This window comes from Theropithecus gelada, chromosome 15 (assembly GCF_003255815.1).
Source record: "Theropithecus gelada isolate Dixy chromosome 15, Tgel_1.0, whole genome shotgun sequence".
Taxonomy (NCBI): Eukaryota; Metazoa; Chordata; class Mammalia; order Primates; family Cercopithecidae; genus Theropithecus; species Theropithecus gelada.
This window is the reverse complement of record NC_037683.1, coordinates 30,976,569-30,998,434: the sequence shown is the minus strand read 5'-3', so window position 1 is coordinate 30,998,434 and position 21,866 is coordinate 30,976,569. Positions and strand designations below refer to the sequence as shown.

At 44.0% G+C, this 21,866-nt stretch overlaps 1 protein-coding gene across 3 annotated transcripts in view; it reads left to right on the top strand.

Moving 5' to 3' along the window:
* The window catches only part of LOC112607900 (A-kinase anchor protein 2), a 47,897-nt gene that overhangs the window by 16,463 nt on the left and 9,568 nt on the right, over window positions 1–21,866 (top strand). Inside the window, exons 3-4 of one of the 3 annotated variants that reach the window (XM_025359215.1) lie at window positions 15,023–15,201; window positions 21,085–21,123. The exons of 1 other annotated variant lie outside the window; for it this stretch is intronic. In XM_025359215.1, the coding sequence (XP_025215000.1) occupies window positions 15,023–15,201; window positions 21,085–21,123 (218 nt within the window). The remainder of the gene's footprint in view (window positions 1–15,022; window positions 15,202–21,084; window positions 21,124–21,866) is intronic. One more of the 3 variants, XM_025359216.1, reaches the window with a different exon arrangement.

The window sequence follows — 21,866 nt, the reverse complement described above, 5'->3', positions numbered from 1 at the left end:
TACAATCATGATAATGATATGCATGCATGTCATTTCTTCATGTTTATCTGTAGAACATTTAAAGCAGGCACCCGGACTTCCCAGAATTACAACATGAGTTGAACGAAATGGAATGTAAAGTACAATTTTCTTCCTGTTCATGCCTGGAAATCTTTGGAGTATTGCTTGGCTGGCCAACCTCCAAGTTCATGATTAGGGAGAAGGCTGACACATGACTCTGAGCAGCCAAACTAGACAATTCATGACTAGGGTCAGAACTCCTGGCTCCAATGGTTTTGTGAATGGAGATATTACCAAGTTCCTATGGCACATTTCATATTTTATGCCAGAAGAAGTGACTCCACTAGTTTGTTGTGTGACTCAGATTGATGATTGGATACTTGGTGGTGAAAAATACAATTTTTAACTTCTCTGATAGAAATCATGCTGGTGGCATGCTGGAATCCTAAAACCTTAAAGCAAATAAAATCCAAGCCAAGATGTGGTAAGGAAGGAGAAATCTTCTAATTCTTTCCATACAAAAGTCTAGACGGAAACCCCATCCCCCAGGTGTGGAAATGATGTTTGGTTTTGCTTTTAGTGTCTTTGCTTTTAAAAGATGGACAATGAATGATAGAAGTTCTGTTTTGAAAAGCATATAGTCATTGTTAATGACCAGGTATCTGGAAATTACCTTGTTGGTTCTTATTTGACTTTTTTTTTTTTTTTTTTTTTTTTTTGAGACAGAGTCTTGCTCTGTCGCCCAGGTTGGAGTGCAGTGGGGCAAACTCGACTCACTGCAACTTCCACCTCCCAGGTTCAAGTGATTCTCCTGCCTCAGCCTCCTGAGTAGCTGGGATTACAGGCACCCAACACCATGCCCAGCTAATTTTTTTGTTTGTTTGTTTTTTGTATTTTTAGTAGAGACAGGGTTTCATCATGTTGGCCAGGCTGGTCTCTAACTCCCGACCTCAGGCGATCCACCCGCCTTGGCCTTCCAAAGTGCTAGGATTACAGGCGTGAGCCACCATGCCTGGCCCTTATTTGACTTTTAAAGGAAGAAGCTCCACTTTAATAGAATTTGAATGACATTTGTTTATACAGAGGTGAACAAAAATGTGTAGTCCCTGCTCTCAGGGAACTTAATGGTTCAGTAAGAGAAACAACATTAAACAAATGAGGCAGTTTTATGACAGAGAAGCACAGAGACCTGTAGGAGCACAAAACAAGGAAGACCATGTCATTTGGAGGGTAAAGAAAGTCTTCCTTCCTTAGGAAATTACTGTCTAAGCTGAGAAATGAAGGGGTAAAGTTGGGCTCAGGGTGTAGGGGAGAAGGAAAGGCACCTAAGAGAGGCTCAAAAGGAATAGAGAACTTGGCACATTTGAGATGTTTAAGAGTAAGTTAAAGGAAGAGATTTAAAACAAAACAGAAACTGATTTGGAGTCAGACAACCAAGAGCTCTGTCAATCATATTAAAGGTTGTAGACTTTAGAGTTTACACTGTGGTCAGTGAGAAGCCTGTGAGAGTTTTTAAAGGAGTAATTATCTGAACACAACCCCGAGCTGTCCTGCCTTCACTGTGAGTTGATGGACTCGATGTCTTCCTGTTGTAATGAATCCATTTCACAGGCTTGGATTGAGCTCTTCCTGCTTATGAGCACTTCGGAAGGCTGGCGCCGTCTTGGTGAACACCCTGTATGTTATGTGAGGAGCCATGCTCCCAATAGTGTGTGCATGTGTGCCCTCTGCTGATGGCACTTAGAGACTAAAAGGAGGAAGGCCGGGGTGCTGGTGCATGCCTGTGATCCCAGCACTTTGGGAGGTGGAGGCAAGAGGATTGCTTGAGCTCAGGAGTTTGAGACCAGCCTAGGCAACATAACAAGGCCCCATCTCTTAAAAAAAAAAAAAAAAATTAGCTGAGTGTAGTGACACATGCCTGTAGTCCCAGCTACTTGGGAAGCTGAGGCAAGAAGGTTGCTTGAGCCCAGGTGTTCAAGGCTGCAGTGAGCTATGATTGAACCATTGTACTCCAACCTGGGCAGCAAAGTGAGATCATGTCTCAAAAAAAAAAAAAAAAGAGAGAGAGAGAGAGAATAAAGGAAGCACCTTTGCAGGTACATGAGCCTGATTTGAAGGGGTAACTCACACACTGCTGTAAAACACCCTTGAGGAAAGAATTAGGGGGTGGGATATCCAAACATTGTATTGAAGTTGCAGTTTAAGACCTTTTCAAATGTCTTTTCATATTGGTGTTGCCAACAGTTCTCACTTTAGTATCTATGTCTATTATTAGATATCCTGGTTTCACTTCCAAGTTCTAAGCATGCCAGAGAAACACGGTTAGGTGATGATTTGTTTGGTTTTTTGAAAGTTTCTGTTTCATGCCAGATGTTGAATTTATCTACCAAGTCAGATCATTCACCCCATGAGACCTACATTATGGAGAGTGGCAAAAGAGAAGGTGGTGTAGGTTGCTATTAAGTTCCACAGCTTGGGGTGTCTGTTCATGTCTTCTAATATGTGGAAAGATGTGACCGTTATAAATCTTACTTTCGTAAGATGTACAGGAAGTATTGACTTCTGCTGCTGTCTAAGATTCCACATGAGGTGATCATTATATTATTATAAAGATTCTTTTTTTTTTTTTTTTTTTTTTTTTTTTGAGACGGAGTCTCGCTCTGTCGCCCAGGCTGGAGTGCAGTGGCGCGATCTCGGCTCACTGCAAGCTCCGCCTCCCGGGTTCACGCCATTCTCCCGCCTCAGCCTCCCGAGTAGCTGGGACTACAGGCGCCCGCCACCTCGCCCGGCTAGTTTTTTTTGTATTTCTTAATAGAGACAGGGTTTCACCGTGTTAGCCAGGATGGTCTCGATCTCCTGACCTCGTGATCCGCCCGTCTCGGCCTCCCAAAGTGCTGGGATTACAGGCTTGAGCCACCGCGCCCGGCCTATTATAAAGATTCTTAACTGGGTCTTTGTTCTTTCCCCTTCATTATCTGCAAATATCACAAGGGAAAGTCTTAGGAAAAATATGTTTGTGAGTGTCCACACAGTCTTCATGAAGCAGACCTTGGTGGAGTGTGCCATGCTAAATTAGAGCCAGATGAGGCACGGTTTTATTTGAGGTGGCCCCATTGCTCCATGGGGGAAGCCCCTGTGTCGGCATCTGACGGAAGGATTGATGATGAGAGAGCTCTCTATCGGTAGTACTCAGTGCCTCTCTTTCCTGCAAGGTAGGCACCAACTGTGCAGCTTGTAGGAGCCCTGCCGGCTGTGTGAAGCTAGCTAAAGCTTACTGTGGCATGTCCACAGATGGTTATTGTCCACCACCATGTTTCTAGAACATTCTCTGGTGACACAAGTCTAATCATGGTAGTTACAATTTATCAAGGCCTTAAAGCTGCATATAATACTAGTTATTTCACACTTGACATTTCTTATTTTCTCACTGAATCCTCCCAACAGCCCTCTCAGATACAAATTAGCCCTTGAGGCCAGATATATTTCTGGATTCAGTCTTTTTCTGATTTTAGAGAATTTATAAAGTACATACTATTATTTAGAAAAGTAATGCAATGAATATACTATTATTTAACACAACTGGCAGGTTCTGGGGCAACACCCTGTGATCAAATTAAATTTCTACTCTAAAACTTGAGAAGAAGAATTAGTTACATTAAGTGGGGAAAGACTAGGACACCCTCATGTCAGCTCATGTCAGGTTTTGCTGCCAAATAAGTTATGAAAAATCTTTCTTTTCAGACTTTTTTGGATTTGGGAATTATGCATGAAGAGTTGTAGACCTGTAATATTATTCTTTTTCAAAGTATTACTACTAGAGCCCAGAGAGATTAAGTTGCCCAGGGTCGCTCAGTGTGAAAATGGGAGAGTCTGGTTTCAAACTCAGGCTCTCATTTGTCTCCAAAATCCATCTGCTTTGCCCTACCTTCTTCTTCCTGTCTGTTGAGCTTGCTCTGCAAGGTATGCAGTAATAGCTTCTCTCTCCAACCTGTAGCTCAGGTTCCCTCTACCCTTTCCCAGTCTCATGCCCAACCCCTGCATTTTCCTGGGTCCTTCCTGATCCTCCTTTTAGGAGCCACTATAGCTCTGCAATCCTTCTCTTGCAGTGGCCTGGGTATATAAATTTGACTCTCAGAGGCCATGAAACAGCACTTCCCTAGTGACCCAGGATGATTCCTTTCTGCTTTCAGAACTCAATTCTAATGCCCCAAATTACAGTAGGCAAAATCACTCAGGCTGTCCAAAGATCTGAGCAGATAGCCAAGGGACTAACTTAGTCCACTTCAGCCATCTAGCCTAGCTGCTCTTGTGAGTTCTTTTTGAAAGTTTATTTCCCAGGAAGAAACTCTGCCATTTACTCCAGAAACAGGCTCATTCCTTGAAAACTTTGAAAGAACTGAGTACTCAAGCAAGGAAGCAATTTTTAAATTTGAGGATGAGCAGGGACAAGTGTTCATTATTCTGTTAACTAAACATGAACACTTTTGGTTCAGTGGGGTCAAAGTCAACTAAGTTAGTTGACTGGTGATCATTGAGCACCATTACTACGTACTGTTCTCCTTGCCTTTTAAAAATTGAGCTTTCTTCCTTGGACCATAACTTCCCTGTGTTCTCTTTACCTAAACCCAGCAAGTATGTTTTCTTGAAAAATGCATGCCATTTGGAAAGGAATTGGTAAGAAAAGACTATGTTGAAGCTGTGTTTGGCAAGGGGTGACGGTGTGCAATGAAATCAGGACTTTTCAAAGTATAGAATTCCACATTCTTTTTAGACATTACCCTTAAAGTTTTGGAAAGGGCAACTGCCATGATTAAACCTGCCTGTCAGCCTCACTCTTGAGATGCTGTGGGCCCAGAAGTCTTTCTTCTGTAACAAGCCTGCGATCACAGCTTCTGGGCAGCAGAACTTTGGAAAAAGCAGAACGTTCCCCACCAGCTGAATTCCCTGGTGTAAGCAGGTTCCGCTGTTCCTGCTGATTGTGCTGGGTCTTCAGATATATCCACATGTCTGGGTTGACTCCTGCTGGTGCTGGGCCACCACGTGATGTCCTCATTGCCTACTTCTGCATGGCCTCTCCATGCCGCAAGTTAGTTAGGGGAGCATCTTCTGAGGAATCAAACTCAGCCATGTACAAAAACAGATGCATAGTTTTCAGGTGACAAAGAGGAGGTGAATCAAAGAACCTAATTCTTGCAAGTTCCTTGGTAAGAAATAAGAAGTAATCAAAACCAGGCTTGGGAGCAGGATATCCTCTGTGACTGCTGGAGTTCAGGGCAGAATATGACTGTGTCTTTTACTAGCCATAGTTACTTGCTGTGTACTTTGCCAAGGAGATTGGCATTTCAGGTCTATTTGATCTTTGTGTGCTACATACGTATGGGGTGGAAAACTAGGGGGTGAGGTGGGTCAGGCAGAGAGTTTGTGGACAGACCATTAGAGCACCGAAGAATACATGTATAGTTCTTGTAACGAGATTTTCTTTCTCATGGCCTTGAAGGTAAAGTAAAAGGCTTCTCAAAACCTGTGTGTATCTAACTCGCAAGTATTACTAGTCTCTCTTTTATTTCCCATTACTCAAGTATACATTTATATGCGAAGGCCAAGCGAGGTGGCTTATGCCTGTAATCCCAGCACTTTGGGAGCCTGAGGTGGGTGGATCACTTGAGGTCAGGAGTTTGAGACCAGCCTGGTCAACACAGTGAAACCCCATGTCTGCCAAAAATACAAAAATGAGCCAGGTGTGGTGGCGCATGCCTGTAATCCCATCTACTCGGGAGGCTGAGGCAGGAGAATCGCCTGAACCCGGGAGGTTGTAGCGAGCTACAACCCCTACTGCACTCCAACCTGGGCAACAAAGCAAGACTCTGTCTCAAAAAAAAAAAAAAAAAAAAGTGTGATGTAAAAAAGCTGGTCAAGGAGAATACATGCTAAAATGTGACAGTCACTTCTCTGAATTCGTATCTCAAGCTTAATTCCTGACTCCACTGCTTGCTAGCTTTGTGACCAAGTTACTTCACCTCTGTAAACTCAGTAAAATAGGAATAAAGTTATACCAGCCTCATAAAAGTTGAGACAGGGCCTGGTACATAAAAAGCTCCTAGTAAGAGTTATTATTGTTGTTATTACAACATTACAGTTGCTCTTTTGTTTTAAGAAAAAGCCTAGAGGCTGATCGCTTGAGACCAGAAGTTCAAGACCAACCTGGGCAACATAGTGAGACCCTGTTTCTATGGAAAAAAAAAATAGCCGAATTTAGTGTTGTGTACCTGTAGTTCTAGCTACGCAGGAGGCGAGGCTGGAGGATTGCCCAAGCTTGAGTTCAACACTGCCATGAGCTATGGTCACGCCACTGGACTCCAGTCTGAGTAACAAAGCAAGACCCTGTCTCAAGAAAGAAAAGTCCAGAAAGCCTTAGTAGAATTATTTAGGAGTTGCTGTTTCGCACAGTTGTGAGCCTGAGATAAATAACAGAACACATATGATAAAATTGCTTTCTATTCCTAGCTGGGATTTTTTTTCAGTTACTTCCTTAGAATTAATATTTCTCTTGGAAACTTGAGGTTAGGAATAATGAATTTTCAGTAGTCCACTATGATTTCAAAAACTAAAGAGTAAAAAATCCATCATTAAATGTATTGAGTGACAATAAAATTACATGTATTACCATAAAAATGTTTTCCTTTTGGGAGGAGGTAATCTTCACACAGCCAAGCCTACCATGCTGGTAGAAAAGTATTTAACAGAAGGATCTTGGTGGAGAATTACTATTCACCATAATTTTCATTCTTACTGTTTTCATTAACTTTTTTCCTTTTTGGTCTTAAACTCTGGTTGCCCTGTAAGAGCAGAGCTCTTTCTTTCCTTCTAGAGTTTTCATCCTCTTCCAGTTGTGTTCATAGGGATAAACCCTATATCAGCAACTCGTCCAACAACCCGACTTACCTTTAAGCAATAGTATTTGACAGTTTCTCAGACTTGTTTGCCAAGCAGGGGTATTTCTCATTTCTGAGCTAGGTTTATAATCTGAAGATTCATATCATCACATTCTCCCACCCCTGGGGCCTTCAAAGGAGGAGATGAAAGAAGAAGGGGGCCGGGCGCGGTGGCTCAAGCCTGTAATCCCAGCACTTTGGGAGGCCGAGACGGGCGGATCACGAGGTCAGGAGTTCGAGACCATCCTGGCTAACACGGTGAAACCCCGTCTCTACTAAAAAATACAAAAAACTAGCCGGGCGAGGTGGTGGGCGCCTGTAGTCCCAGCTACTCGGGAGGCTGAGGCAGGAGAATGGCGTAAAAACCCGGGAGGCGGAGCTTGCAATGAGCTGAGATCCGGCCACTGCACTCCAGCCTGGGCGACACAGCGAGACTCCGTCTCAAAAAAAAAAAAAAAAAAAAAAAAGAAGAAGGGACCAGCTCTTGGTGTGCGGGCCACAGCTGGAACCGCACAAGTCCGTGCACTCTGGGGCTGACAAGCAGGATGCTCCCTTGTACTGAGAGGAAGCGAAATTGAAATTGCAAGTCTGAGCTCATTTCTTTCTGGTGACTTGTGGGTCGCTTTAGATGTTTGCAACCTTATCCCAATGCTGTGTGAAGAAAGGAGGTCATTGAAGGAGGCCCCGGCTGAGGCGTGTCCTCTGGTGGGTGTTTTTGTTCGGTTCAGTTTGGTTTTTAAATATGAGTGGGTGATGGCTTTTTCTTTTCTTTTGAGAAATGTGGAAACAAAGGCTGTTTGATTTAAGTCCTCAGACTTCATGCATAGAGAGAGTAATAATCACCCAAATCATCATATCTGACCAAAATTTTCAGAACTTTTGGAATCCTCATTCTTGGCTTTTTAAAAGTTAGACCTGAAATCCAGAAGGAGGATTTGGGCTGTCAGGGATGACAACAGCTGTATTCTGAGTGCATGCAGCCGTCTCTTGGGTTCTTTGGGTGGGAGGAATTGCAGATTCTTTTCTCTGCCCCCTGTCAGCACAGCCCGCCACAGATGCCCAAGGGAAATCCGTCTTGCCTGGAAAATCCAGAAGCACAGCCAAGGCATGGCTTGCTTTCTCTGGACCACAGTGGTATAACTATTCATGATGAATAAGCAGGAAACACCAATTTATGCTTTCCCACTCATGATGGGAGACACCACTAGCTAATTTGGAGTGAAACTCATTGGCTTTCCTTGCTCCTTAGTCTACCTTGCAATGCTACAGTCTCGTGAGCACCACCATTGCAGAGATGAACAGTTTTTTTCCTTCTGAGCTCCTCTGGGAATGCACTGCCTGGGATGATGGAAGGGCTTGTGGATCTGCCTAGTCCATAAAGGTTAAAACAAGCAGGTTTATCTGCTTTTCTCAGCATGGGCTAATAATATTTACAAGAAAAGTTTTCTGGTTTGTTTTATATTTTAAAATTAATGTGTGCTTATTGTAGAAAAAATGTAAAAAGAATCAAGTGATTCATAATCCTACTCCCCCAGGAATAGCCACCTTTCTAGATTTTCTCCATGCCCATAGGTGCTTGGAAGGCAATATTGGGTTGATACTTGCATTTGTTTCTATTGTTGCTGTGACAAATTACCACAAATATAGTAGCGTAAAAAAATGCACATTTAGCCAGGCACAGTGGCTCATGCCCGTAATCCCAGCACTTTGGGGAGCTGAGGCTGGAGGATCTCTTGAGCCCAGGAGTTCAAGACTAGCCTGGGCAACATAGTGAGACCTTATCGCTAGTAATAATAATAATTTTTTAAAATGCATTATCTTACACATGCATTATCTTACAGCTTTAGAAGGCAGAAGTCTGAAATTCATCTGCTGTGGATGAATATCTGACCAAAATAATTTTCAGAACTTTTGGAATCCCCATTCTTGGCTTTTTAAAAGTTAGACCTTAAATCCAGAAGGAGGATTGAGACCCCCTCCCTCAAATTCATATACTGAAGTCTTAATCCTTAGTGTGGTGGTATTTGGAGGTGGGCCCTTTGGGATATAATTAGGTTTACATGAAATCACAGAGTGGAGCCCTCATGATAGGATTAATGCCTTTGTAAGAAGAGACATCAGACGGCTTCTCTCCCCACTGTGTGAGGACACAGCAAGAGGGCAGCTGTCTGCAATCCAGGGAGAGAGCCTTCAGCAGAAACCGACCATTCTGGCACCTTGATCTTGGACTTCCAGACTCTAGAACTGTGAGAAAATAAGTGTGTGTTGTTCAAACCATCCAGTCTATGGTATTTTATGGCAGCTCAAACAAACTAAGACTGCGCTAAAATCAATGTGTCAGCAGGCAGTGTTCCTTCCAGAGGCTCTGGTGAAGAGTTCACTTTCTTCCCTCTTTCATTCTGTTGTTGTTCCTCCGTCTTCAAGGCCAGCAATGCAGCATCTTCAGATCTCTCCCTCTCTCTCTGACCCTCCTACTTCCCTTCTGCAATTACATCAGACCCAACTGGATATTTCAGGATAGCTTTCCCATTTCAAGTACCTAAACTTAATCACAACTGCAAAGTTCTTTTTACCTGTAAAGCAACGTATTACAGGTTTGGGGGATTAGGACTTGGACATTGTTGGTGAGACCATTGTTCTGCCCACCATAGGAGGCAACATATAGTGTTCATCTTATGCTGATTGAGTGTCTGCCATGTGCCTTGTACTTTTGCCTTCTTTCACACAGTTAATAAGTGGCGAACTAGGATTTGAACCCAGGCAGTCTGCCTCTCCCAGCTGCACTCTTGAACTCCTGCAATATCTCTACTTTTGCAATCTGCTTTTTCTCTTAATATATTTTGAATATTTTCTCGTGACCTTAACCATTCCTCTAAGTTTGAGAGTCTGAAACATGATTTATAATGGCTAAATAATACTTCATTGCCTAAATGAGCCATAGCTAACTTAATCATTCTTCAATAGGAAGATATCTTGCTGTAGTTAAAAAAAAGACAGTGCTGAACGTTCTTGTACATGAGCTTTGTGCCCATACTTAATTATTAAATGAACTTGGGCCAAAAAAGTTCCTTGGAAGCTGGTTAACTACTGCACACTAGACAACAGTATTTCCTAAACAGTTTTTCTCCCCCCCCCCGCTCCTTCTGTATTCATTTACTTACTTTAAAATTTTTTAGAGATGAGGTCTCACTGTGTTAACCAGGCTGGTCTCAAACTCCTGAGCTCAAGTGATTCTCTGACCTAAGCCTCCCGAAGTGCTGGGATTACAGGCATGAGCCTCTGCACCTGGCTTTTTTTCTTGAGGTATTTAATAGATTCTATGAAGTGAGGTTTTCTGGTTAAATAAACTTGAGAAATGCTATACTTCCATTCCTGAATTAGAGCTTCCCAATCATATTAACACTAAAACCAGAAGTCCTCTGGTAAACAAATCCCTCTCTCCCTCCTTGTTTTCTTGAACCCAGTGTGTCCCAAGCTTAATTTGACCAAAGATTTTTTTATTTGTGGCGTCAAGTACTATCTTACAAAGCTAAGGTCACAGGACATAATGTTAGAAACACATCTTTGGAGTCAACCAAGTGAAGCCACTTACCCTCAAACACCTTCAAAAGCTTAAGTCTAAAGCTACTCCAGATGGAATAGTTTGAATATAATCACATTTACGAAATAAACTCAAATGTTTCCTATCCTCCACTCAGAATTTCAGTCTAACATTGTTCTAGTGGTTCCTTATGTTCATTTTAGAGGTCACATTATACCTGTTCCTGGCTCTGTAAATGTTAGGACTGGCCATCAGCCAGGTCTGCCCTGAGGTCTACATGGCACTGTGTGTTCATGTTGTTGTTCAGGGATAGTGACTGAGGTCCTTGAGGAGAGCTGTTCTGGCCAGGCATGGTGGCTCATGCCTGTAATCCCAGCACTTTGGGTGGGCGAGGCAGACTGATCACCTGAGGTCAGGAGTTCGAGACCAGCCTCACCAACAATGGTGAAACCCTGTCTCTAGTAAAAATACAAAAATTAGCCAGGCGTAGTGGAGGGTGCCTATAATCCCAGCTACTCAGGAGGCTGAGGTGGGAGAATCACTTGAACCCAGGAGGCAGAGGTTGCAGTGAACCAACATCACCGCACTCCAGCCTGGGCGACAGAGCAAGACTCCATTTCAAAAAAAATGAAAGAAAAAAAAGTGTTCTATAGAGTGTTCAGTGCAGGTGAGGAACTGGATGGCAGGATGTGCTCACTGAAAATGGGGCAAATGTCAGGTGTCACAGGCTATTGAATCATTCATGAGGTGAATAAACCGATAGCAGAGCAAAGTTTGCGGGAGTAAGCAAAGCTGGACCTGGGGTTACTGGGGAAGTGCTGGGTGGGATGCACCCTGGAGCAGTGAAAAAGAAGTACCAAAGGTAACCATCATGGTTTGGGGAGTCTACTGGGGCATGTCCTCTGGGCCAAGGGACTTCAAGCGGCCTTATGAGGTCATGAAAAAGGATGTAATTGAGCTCCCAGGCCTGTGGCACAGACTATTTGTATCACACTCATGTAATGATCGAGACCCAGACAGTGGTGCTGTCTGCAGTGTCTACTATTGGGGGAAGAGCATCCGGAGTGCTGTCAGCATCCTAATGGAGAGGACCTCTGGCTGCAACTCTGCACCTCTGAGGAAGTTGTCAGGTGTGGAACAGGTTTCTCTCCAGCCTTTTAGCAGCCTGTGTGATTCCTAAGATGGCACCCAGAGTTCTGGTGCCTGGTTTGAACCATACTTGGAGAGGAGCATCAGAGATCACAGGGCCCAGCAGAGAAGCCTGGCTGAGCTAGCTTCCCTTCATACTGACCAGAATGATGGCCGGAAGTCTGGGGATGAGGCATAGTGTCTTCTCTCTCTGGGGACCTGTGATAGCCCCTCCTGAGTGGGTAGACAGAACCAGAACATGGGCTCAGTTATCCAAAGGGACCATTCTCAGCCCCCTTGTCCCTGGCAGCCCCTGCTCCAGAACTGCTAAGCCAGCATTTCTTTCCTGTTACTCCTCTGACCTCTAGTGGCTAGAACTGGAAAAACTTGCTCTAGGGATGAAATCATCAATAAGCAGGAAATGTCTTTAATGTTTAATGGCTGAGCACTTCTCTATAGTCATCCTTCACCCTCTTTACAGCATTCTTTCTGCATACATCCCATAATTTAATTCAGCCATCATCAACACTGGGTTTGGGCTCCAGACTGTGACTGTTACTATTTCATGTAACTTGGGATGGAGTTGGCATCTGGGCCTCTGTGGTCATGACATCCACCCTAACTACATCCCAGGGTTGTTGCAAGGCTCAGATGACATGAAGCCTACAAAAGCAATGATATATAAATCCGCTTATTACTCCAAAGCCATTGAGTCTGATTCTGTAGACCTAAAATGTTTTAATTCATATATTTTGGTGAAGGCATTTAAGCCCTTTCCTCTAATTCTCTGTGGGAGATTCTGTCCCAATCCATAAGCATTTACTTGTGGTTGTTATGTATATTTCATAATGGACTTACTGATTACTCAACAAACATGAATTTCCTACCTCATGCCGTATACCACCGCTACTGCTGGGGTCTGGCAATGACCAGACAGGCAAAGCTCTACTCTAATGGAGTTTACATTCAGATGAATTAAAGGGATTCATAGACAGGTGAAACATACCCCCCTGTCCTCGGGATGACATTATAGCTTAATTGAGAAGACAAAAGCTTCAATAACCAGATAAGATTCAAGTCAGTATGTGAAAATGGCCTTCACAGAAATATAAACAGGAGTTCCACTGTGCTGTGTGTGAAAGGGAGAAGCTAGAAGCAATGAATATAGGCTGTGCTTTCTAGGTGTTTAATGCTGGAAGAATGGCTGCTGGGAAGTGATCCAGACACTTGAGAGGTCAACTGGAAAATGATGAAAATTAACCTGGTAACTGGTGTCTATTTCTGGTCCCAGAAGAGATGCAAAAATTGTATGCAGAATATGCGTGAAATTGTTCATCTCACCCTATAGTCATATTATTCTTTGAGATTCCAATTAAATAGTAGCTAGATTCATTAATGCTTTCTGTTCTGAATATTAACCTTATAAATATTAACTTTGTCCTCATAAGAACTATCTGAGGTAGGTACCCCTATCATCATACTCATTTTACCGATGAGGAAACTAAGATATCAAAAGAGTAAATAACTTGCGCAAAGTGATTTGGCTGCCAAGTCATGGGTTCAAGCCCAAACCGGCTGGCTCCAGAGCTTGCATGCTCACCACTGAGCTATATTGTTTCTTAAGCCTTCAATTAAAAAGTCAATCAGAATTTTCAGAGATGCATACTAAGTGTGCAGGAGTGAGGTGACCTGAATCTATGATTGGTTTAAAATAATTCAGCAAGTCTAAGGAAGGAAGGAAGAGCCAATTATACTAAAATCTTGATAAATGTTTACTCTGGGTGATGTTTATAATGTTTATAGGGGTCATTATAGTGTTCCCTAATTTCCATAATAAAAAATAGAAACCTTTTCCAGTGAATTTGGAGATCTCGAAATACTTATTATTGTACTGTTAATGTCAAAAGACTTTTCAGTTATCCTGGTAATTTAGATCAAAGCAATGAATCTCACTTTTATTAATGTAATGTGGCTATGAAATGGAGTGCCCTTTTCTGTATATTAAAACCTATTTTCCACCTAATCCCCAAATGTGACAGCTGAAAGCTAGGAGAATTTAAGTGATCAGCCCATGATTGAAGTGGGAATATGAAATGATATCTATAGTCAGTCACATAGCCAAGTACTGGAAGAGCAGGAGTTAAAAACCTGGGTTTCCTGGACTCCAGGCCTTTGTAGCTCTCATCAGAAGGAGGTTGCACCAGTAAAGGGCTAAGCAGCCCACATAGAAACATGGACACCAGGCTTCACTTGTGATTCCTGCTACACCAGGCAGTTGCCAAGTTAGAAGCCTGGGATGTAAGATGAAGAAAGGTGAGTCATCTTCGGCTTGGAACTGGAAGAGGTCAAATGGTCCTTTTCCCTCCCAAACGGGGCCATGCAAGCCCCATTTATCTTGTGTGTTTTCTCCACATTCCTTGTTCACAGATTCTAGCCGTGTCAACTACAAAGGGCATAATTGGAAAAATCCTAATTGTACTTGAAGATACTTCTCAGTAGTGCATTTGGGGCTCTGTGGCAATAAACCCACCCCTTGAAAAGCCAGAAGCCAGGGCCAGGCATTTCTTGGGAGGGAGGGATGGAAATGGTCTTGGTAAGGGTGTGTAGAGTCATCACACCACTGTTGAATTAATCACTGACCTCATCTCTCCATCCTGAGGATTCTTGGAGGACATTGCAAGAGCTGAAATCTCCCCATTCCTAAGGCTGGTGTGCACCTTTTCCACTGCCTTTGTTGGTATATACTTCTTAAGGTCTGGGATGCCTTAAACCCTCATGTTTCAGGACCCCAGCAGGTGAGGTAAATGAATGAAGCTGGCCAGTATAAGACTGGGGTGAACTGAGAAGAACAAGCCTCATCCTTATTCAAAGGTTTTATAACAGTGAGCTGTCTGCACAAAATGCCTGGGCAGGTCAGCAGACAACTGGCTTCCTCTGCTATAGAGGATAGACCCTGGTGAGGAAAGCAGGAGGCCTGGGTACCATCACTGGCTCCCTGTGACTTCAGCACAGCCTTCCCTTGGCAGAGCCTCAAGCTCTTTCATCTGTTAAGAAGTGGGTCTCTGAGTCTCCAAGGTGCCACCACCTCTGACAGTCTAATTCTGTGATCTGTGATAGGATACATGTCTCAAAACAACTGTATCTGTCTGTCCAACATATATTTGCAGACTGTGTGCCGGGCCTGTTTGATCTAACTGACTTTTTGGAACTTGGTGTCCTTGAGATCTTTGGATGGGTTGGTGCATTAACCTTAAGTGCTTTGATCCTGTAATATAATAAAATGGCCTACACTTAACCATCATTCTGGTACCATTCCCTGTGTCAGAGGTTGTTGCTCTTTTATTTGCCAGTTTTCTCTTCTTTCTAAAAGCAGTCATGAGCAGACAAGCTTAGAAAGGGTGTTCTCTTCGTGTTGTTTCAGGGAAAATAGAGAAAGTCAAACCTCCTCCATCCCCCACCACTGAAGGCCCCAGCTTGCAGCCTGACTTAGCCCCTGAAGAGGCTGCCGGAACCCAGCGGCCCAAGAATCTGATGCAGACCCTCATGGAAGACTATGAGACACACAAATCTAAAAGGCGCGAGAGAATGGATGATAGTAGTGTAAGTTTTTCCTCCTTTCCTCTTTCACTTCTCTGAGCGCGGCCGTCGGTGTGGCGTGTGGCATTGCAGTCCAGGCACAAATGTGTATGTGGTTGTCTGGTCAGCATTAGGGTTCCAATATAGGTTTTCAAATATGTGGTTTCACATGCCTGGAACTGGGTTTGGGTTTTTGCCTGTTTCAAAAAAAAAAATGTTGATCATGCAGGGAGCTGGTTGTTTGCAGCCAAGTATAGCTGGAGTTGACCAGCAAGGCTAGTGGGTAAGATGTTTGGTGCATAGAAAGACAGCATGCAAGGGCCACACAGGGAGAGGGATGCAAGGGCCCTGAAATCATCCCTAAACACCTGGGAGCTGATTTCTACCATTGCCCAGTAGAGATTGTATTTCTCTAGAGAAGGATGAAGATGCTGTTCCTTCAAAGCTGACCCTCTAGGCAATCCCTAACAATGTTACACAGTGCTTAAAAGACCGAGTGTATTTGGGACTGTTAACAAGCCCATGTGCATAGCTTGACAGCAAAGAGCCAGTTAAAATGACAGTTGAAAACCACATGGCTACTTTGCTACCCCCAAACCCTAGGAACTTTGCACATAACGTTCACATTAACTGTGAAGGAAGTCATCTGCTCTGTGGTTTCTTTCTCCAGTTAGAGACGTAGGAACTGTTGCTCTACACAGTCCCAGGAGCCTGGAGATCAGCCTCAGGGTTCATGCCAGCCTCCTATGGGTCTTCTGGCACCAGCCTCTTAGCACATATTGAAGTCACCACCTCCTCCCCTGACTGTACTCAAGTCACAAATAGTTTGGGTTGGTTGAGGATCCTACCCAGTTTACTTGAGACAGTCCTGGCTTATGCCCGTTGTGATGCTGGGATTATTAATATCCCCTTTCACTCTTTTGTTGTTGTTGAGACAGGGTTTGTCTCTGTTACCCAGGCTGGAATGCAGTGATGTAATCATGGCTCATTGCAGCCTCGACCTCCTGGGTTCGGGCAATCCTCCTGCCTCAGCCTCCTGAATAGCTGGGACCACAGGCATATGTCACCACACCTGGCTTATTTTTTAACTTTTTTGTAGAAAGGAGGTCTCATTATGTTGCTCAGGCTGTTCTTCAACTCCTGAGCTCAAGGGTATATTCCCACCGCAGCCTCCTAAAGTGCTGGGATTACAGGCATGAGCCCCTGCACCCAGCCTGCCTTTCCCCCTTGAAAGTGTCCCAGTTTGGGTGATAAACCATCTGGTCACCTTAAACTTGAATACTATGGGGTTCACAGTAAGAATTTCCTGCTGCTGGCCGGGCACGGTGGCTCACGCCTGTAATCCCAGTACTTTGGAAGGCCAAGGCAGGCGGATCACGAGGTCAGGAGATCGAGACCATCCTGGCTAACACGGTGAAACCCTGTCTCTACTAAAAATACAAAAAATTAGCCAGGCGTAGCGGCGGGCACCTGTAGTCCCAGCTACTCGGGAGGCTGAGGCAGGAGAATGGCGTGAGCCCGGGACGCGGAGCTTGCAGTGAGTCGAGATCGCGCCACTGCACTCCAGCCTGGGCGACTGAACGAGATTCTGTCTCAAAAAAAAAAAAAAAAAAAAAAAAAAAAGAATTCCCTGCTGCTTTATTGCCTTTATATCCTAGCTGGCTAAGTTAAAGGATTTCTGGAGTTGAAGCCCAGATACTGAAAGTTGCTTTCAAAATATATGGTGGTAAAGAAAGGAAGAAAGCAGATGGATATCTGGCAGCTGGCTACTCACTTGGCATCTCCCAGGCTTTCCCTTGTGTTTACACCTGAACTGCATGGAGCGCTGTCTCAGTTGCTGTATTAGGTTGCAGCTATGCTACTGGGCTGTTCACTGTATTAGACACTGGGATGACGCCTGGCCCTGGGTAGCTGCTGCAGACATTTCCACTCCTGAACTTCACTGTAGGGGAGCCAGCAGCTCCGTTCGTGAGCCTGTAGGATTTTTCCCTGGCTCCTCAGTCACTTTCACCAGCCCTTCTTTGAAGCCCCACTTCAAAGGATAAAGTTTACCTTAAGAATTTTCGGGAGGCTAGATCATTTTGAAGCTTGGTGCTCTAGGTGTCTGGTTTCTTTTTCTCCCAGCGACTCTGCTCAATACATCAGCAGCTTTGGCAGAATTTAGCCAAGTGGATGCCCCACACTCTGATGTGGATGGGGAAGAACAAGTAGAACCACTTAGCATGTGACCCACGCGTGTGTTTGCTGAGCACACTCTACTTGCCACTTGTGTGTGTCTTTTGCGTTGGAGTGCAGATGATAGGGAAAAATACTCCATACAGATGGGTAGAGGCAGTTCTCACTCATTTTGTAAAAGCAGAGGGCTGGAAACTCTTTCGTGCACACGCTGACACTCTGGCAGCCACCTAACAAATGCCAACCAGGTTGGATTTTTTCCTTTGCATGAATGAAGCTGCTTAGAATCAGTGTTTTAATATGCTGATTGCCCTTCACTTACGAAGTGAAGAGGCAGCCTCCTCTCTCTATATTTCCCAGTAAATAAACATTTTGAAAAAGGAAGAGACCTAACTAATTAAGCTGTTAATATCCCTGGATCTTGGATTCAAAGCCAAATGTTTTGCACTGTTATTGCTGTTACAACAGAACCAAGTTTGCTGTTCTTGAAAATTCTTAGGATCAGGACAAAATCTACCAATCCACTATATGCTCTTTTAAGAGTTCAAATCTGAAACAACAAATTCAGATTGCTTCTAAAGCAAACATATGATCATCAGTCAGGCTTCAAATGAGAGCCCTCTCCTAGCCCTTCCAATTCAGGGGACCTTTTCTCCTTTATCTATGTCGATCACTGGTGAATGTGTTGAAGTTTACCTGTAGGGATGAACAAAGATTCATTTATTTCCTGACTGATCTGTGGCCCCTTTTCCATTTTTTTTCTTTAATACCAGAAGGATAGTAATAGACAGCAGATGGATTGCTGGGGGGTTGAGTTATGTAACTGGCTTACCTATCCGTAGAAGCATAAAGTTAATTCTCTTAAAGGTAAAGTAATTCTGGTCTCTAGCCTCCATTTACATACACTATTCTCACGGAGAAACATGGCTTCTGAGACTCTCCACCCTCTAAGCACCTCAGTGGCTCACACCTACATACCCAGCATCTCCCCATGTTATGCAGCATCACCCCTGGTACCTCCATTTGCCAACATTCTTTCCAGTAAGCCACTTGGCAGCGTTTTGGCATGCCCTTTTGGAGATGATAAATCATACCTGAGAATCAGTACCTGTCACATGATTAGAATACAACCATGTGTTTGGCCATTGAAATTAGCAGTTCTTTGTGAATTAAGCAAAAATAATAATTATTTTTTATTCTTTCTAAGGAGAAAGCAGAGTTAAAAACAAGACAGGCACTGATCATTGGAATATGTATAAAGTGCGATATGTTAGACACAATGATACTGAGGAGAGTGAAAGACAGAAGGAGAAGAATAGAATGTAGCTATGGCGGAAGTTTTGCTGAGTGAGAAACACTGATCTTTGCCATCAAAACAACTTCAGTGTCCCCTGAGGCCCCGAGCCCCGAGCACCATCAGAGTTTTGGTGGCCTCTGGGGTCCTGTCCACCGGGACTCAGCTCAGGGCCCTGCTCTCTCCAGTTTTCCACTTTATAAAAAGTCATATGCAGAGAGGCCCCTGGCTTATGGGAGTCAGGGAGTGGTGTTATCCAAAGGTTATCCCCAACCAGCCATATTTGTTACTAACTCAGAACTTGAGCAAAGTACTCCCTTTAGTGGCCACAGTCTTCACCCACCTGGGCTGATTTCTTTGTCCTGCATATTGAAGTCGCCAATGAGTGTCTCCAGCCTCACTTATTAATGGACCTCTTGGCTAATTCTGGGGACAGGAGGATTACTATCCCCACCCCCACCCACTTACCCAGGGCTGTTTACCAACTTATGCAAGGCCTTTGTGTGAATTAGGAAAAAAGTCACCCTTGTTCCTCTATGAAGATGCAGCCCTGCACCAGCCACACATTTTGGGGGTAGAGTAGGAGACTGGGCTTTAGTACCATTCATCCCTTTAGTCTGATGCTTTTGTGCAGTGCACGCACCACACACGCAGATGCAGCAGTCCTATTCATATTGTGAGTTTCTCTTATCTGGAAATGTTCTCTTATGTAGAAATGTCCCCTTATCTGGGTCTCATACCATTTCTGCTCAGTCATGCAATTCCTAATGGACAAGTGAATCCTAGTTTCCTAAAGGGCTTCTTGATGCCTTGCAAAGGGACTGCCTCCAAGGTGGGGTTGCCCACTCATGGATCTGGAAGACATTTGGATCAGTGGGCACAAATGATGGACTATTTGGATGTTTTTCCTTCAGGCATGAAGAATCCCTTTAGGAAACTATGACTCATCAGTCTGTCCTAAGTGACATGACTGTATTTAGGCAAACAGTATTTTTCCAGCCAATTATTTCCCTAACCTGACCTGAGCCTCAGAAAGTCAGTGATGCTCATAATCATCTCGAGGGTTTGCTTTGCCTTTCTCAGTTGGAGGGATGCTGACCAGAGTCCAAATCACAGCCTTCTGGATGTTCAGCCCCATCTTTACTTCTAGCACAGGATCTGCTCTCAGTGGGGTTTTCCTGTGTGCGCTCTCTCTCTCTTTCTCATCCCATGACTTAATTACTGAGAGGTCATCCAACCACTCTGTCTTGTCTTAGAACAAGAGAAGACCTCGTCAGTTCTCCTGGGCTGCATCAAAACTGAGAGTTCCTGCACACATTACCCTTCCAGACCAGGACATGCATTGAGAGTTGTGGCCATCGTCTCGCTCAGTGGGTGAAGGAAGCCCATCTGCCTCCTGTTCCCCCAGACTCTACAGGAAGCTCAGTGATGCCTTGTGCTTCCCTAACTCTCTCTTGGGTTCTCACTCATACCCTAGTGAAGGTGCAAAGGAGAGAGAAGAGCTCCTGACTTGTCAGCCCCCAGCCATTAGCCCAATCATGACAGAACTATAATTCCTAAGTGTTACATATAAGAAGCAGTCAGCGATCACAGATGTGGGATCCCACCTAACTAGTCTATGGCTATCAATGCCCCAAACCAATAAATGCTGTAAATGCCCCAAGCAGTGTAAATGTGTGCTCATTACCATAATTCTGGAGAGGGATGTCCCAAATCGGTCCTGCTATCTCATTTTCCATTGTCAGGCCATTTTTTTTCTGTACTTCGCGGAAGACTTTTAGTCCCCTGTAGGAACAAAAGGATCATTTCAGTTCCTAAGTGCTCATACTAATAATCCTAAATAATCACCTGAAATTGCTATCAAAGGATGATCCCACTTTCAGGAACTTACCCAGGTCCCCAGGGTTCTGACTCGGGAGGCTGTGTGGTCTCCCTAGGCAGGACTACCCTTAGGCCAGTTTCAGAGAATCTGCCTCCACAAACCAACTCCTGTGATTAGGATCTTCTTTTAATGGAACAACAGGTTACACGACGGCTTTGGGGTTCAGAGAAACATGGGAAGAGAAAGGCTATTTGGCTACAGATTCTAGCAAATCCCAAATGGCCCCCAACAACCTTGCTGGTGGGCAGCTGGTTGTGTGAAGAGGGGAAGGAATCTTGTTAATTCAAAGGGCAGAAAATGAAAGCAACGTTTTGAATTAGCAAAGTACGGCTTATCTGATATTTTTATTAGTGAACAATAGGGTATCTAGTTGCTGCAAAGGAAAGACTTATAAACTAATATCAGTTGGAGAAAGTTGTGGCATGGGTGTAGAATGGCCTCCTGGTATTACTTCCCCTCCCATCCTCTTCTGGTGTAGTGCCTGTTCCCGGCTAGGGGGTGTTCTGTAAGTGTGTCACTGCCATGTACTAACCCTGGTCTTTTCCCTCTCTGCCAGTACACTTCTAAGTTACTGTCTTGCAAGGTGACTTCCGAGGTACTTTTCAATTTGTTTGTCTTGGTCTTACTGAATGCATGATCCAGCTGCATGCTGTTGTGGTTTGCCATTTCCTGAGGAGTTAAATGAAAATGGCAAGAAAAATGACTTGTCTCCATATGTATTTTTTTGTGCCTTTTCTGAACTATGCCTCAAAATGTTGGAGTCCATGCAACAGTGATACACAATGGTGTGCTTTGCCGTGCTGTGCTGTGGGGGCGAGTGGGAGGGTACTGGGGAAGACCTTGCCTGCTCACGGATCTTGAAGACGTTTGGACCAGAGGACATAAGTGATGGGCTATTTTGGTTTTTAAAGTTTCTTTAGGAATTAATAGCAAGTATACTTGGTCTGGTTGGAAAACAGTGCAGCTCATGCAGATTGAGCTATTGATTTTCACCCATTCTTTGTTTACCTTAACATAAAGCTAGAAAGCTCCATTTTATAGATTTAATATCAACCATCCTAATCTACAAATTTATCAAATGTGAACCATCCCAGGCCTCCCTCCCTCCAATCTTTAAACGTGTATTTTTTAGAAACTCTAAGCCTTGATTTCTCCAAAAGCCTCCTTGTTTAAGAGACAAGGTCTTACTCTGTTGCCCAGGGTAGAGTACAGTGGTGCAGTCAGAGCTCACTGTAGCCTTGACCTCCTGGGCTCAAGCGATCCTCCAATCTCAGCCTCCCAAAGGGCTGGAACTACAGATGTGTGCCACCATGCCTAGCTAATTTTATTTTATTTTAT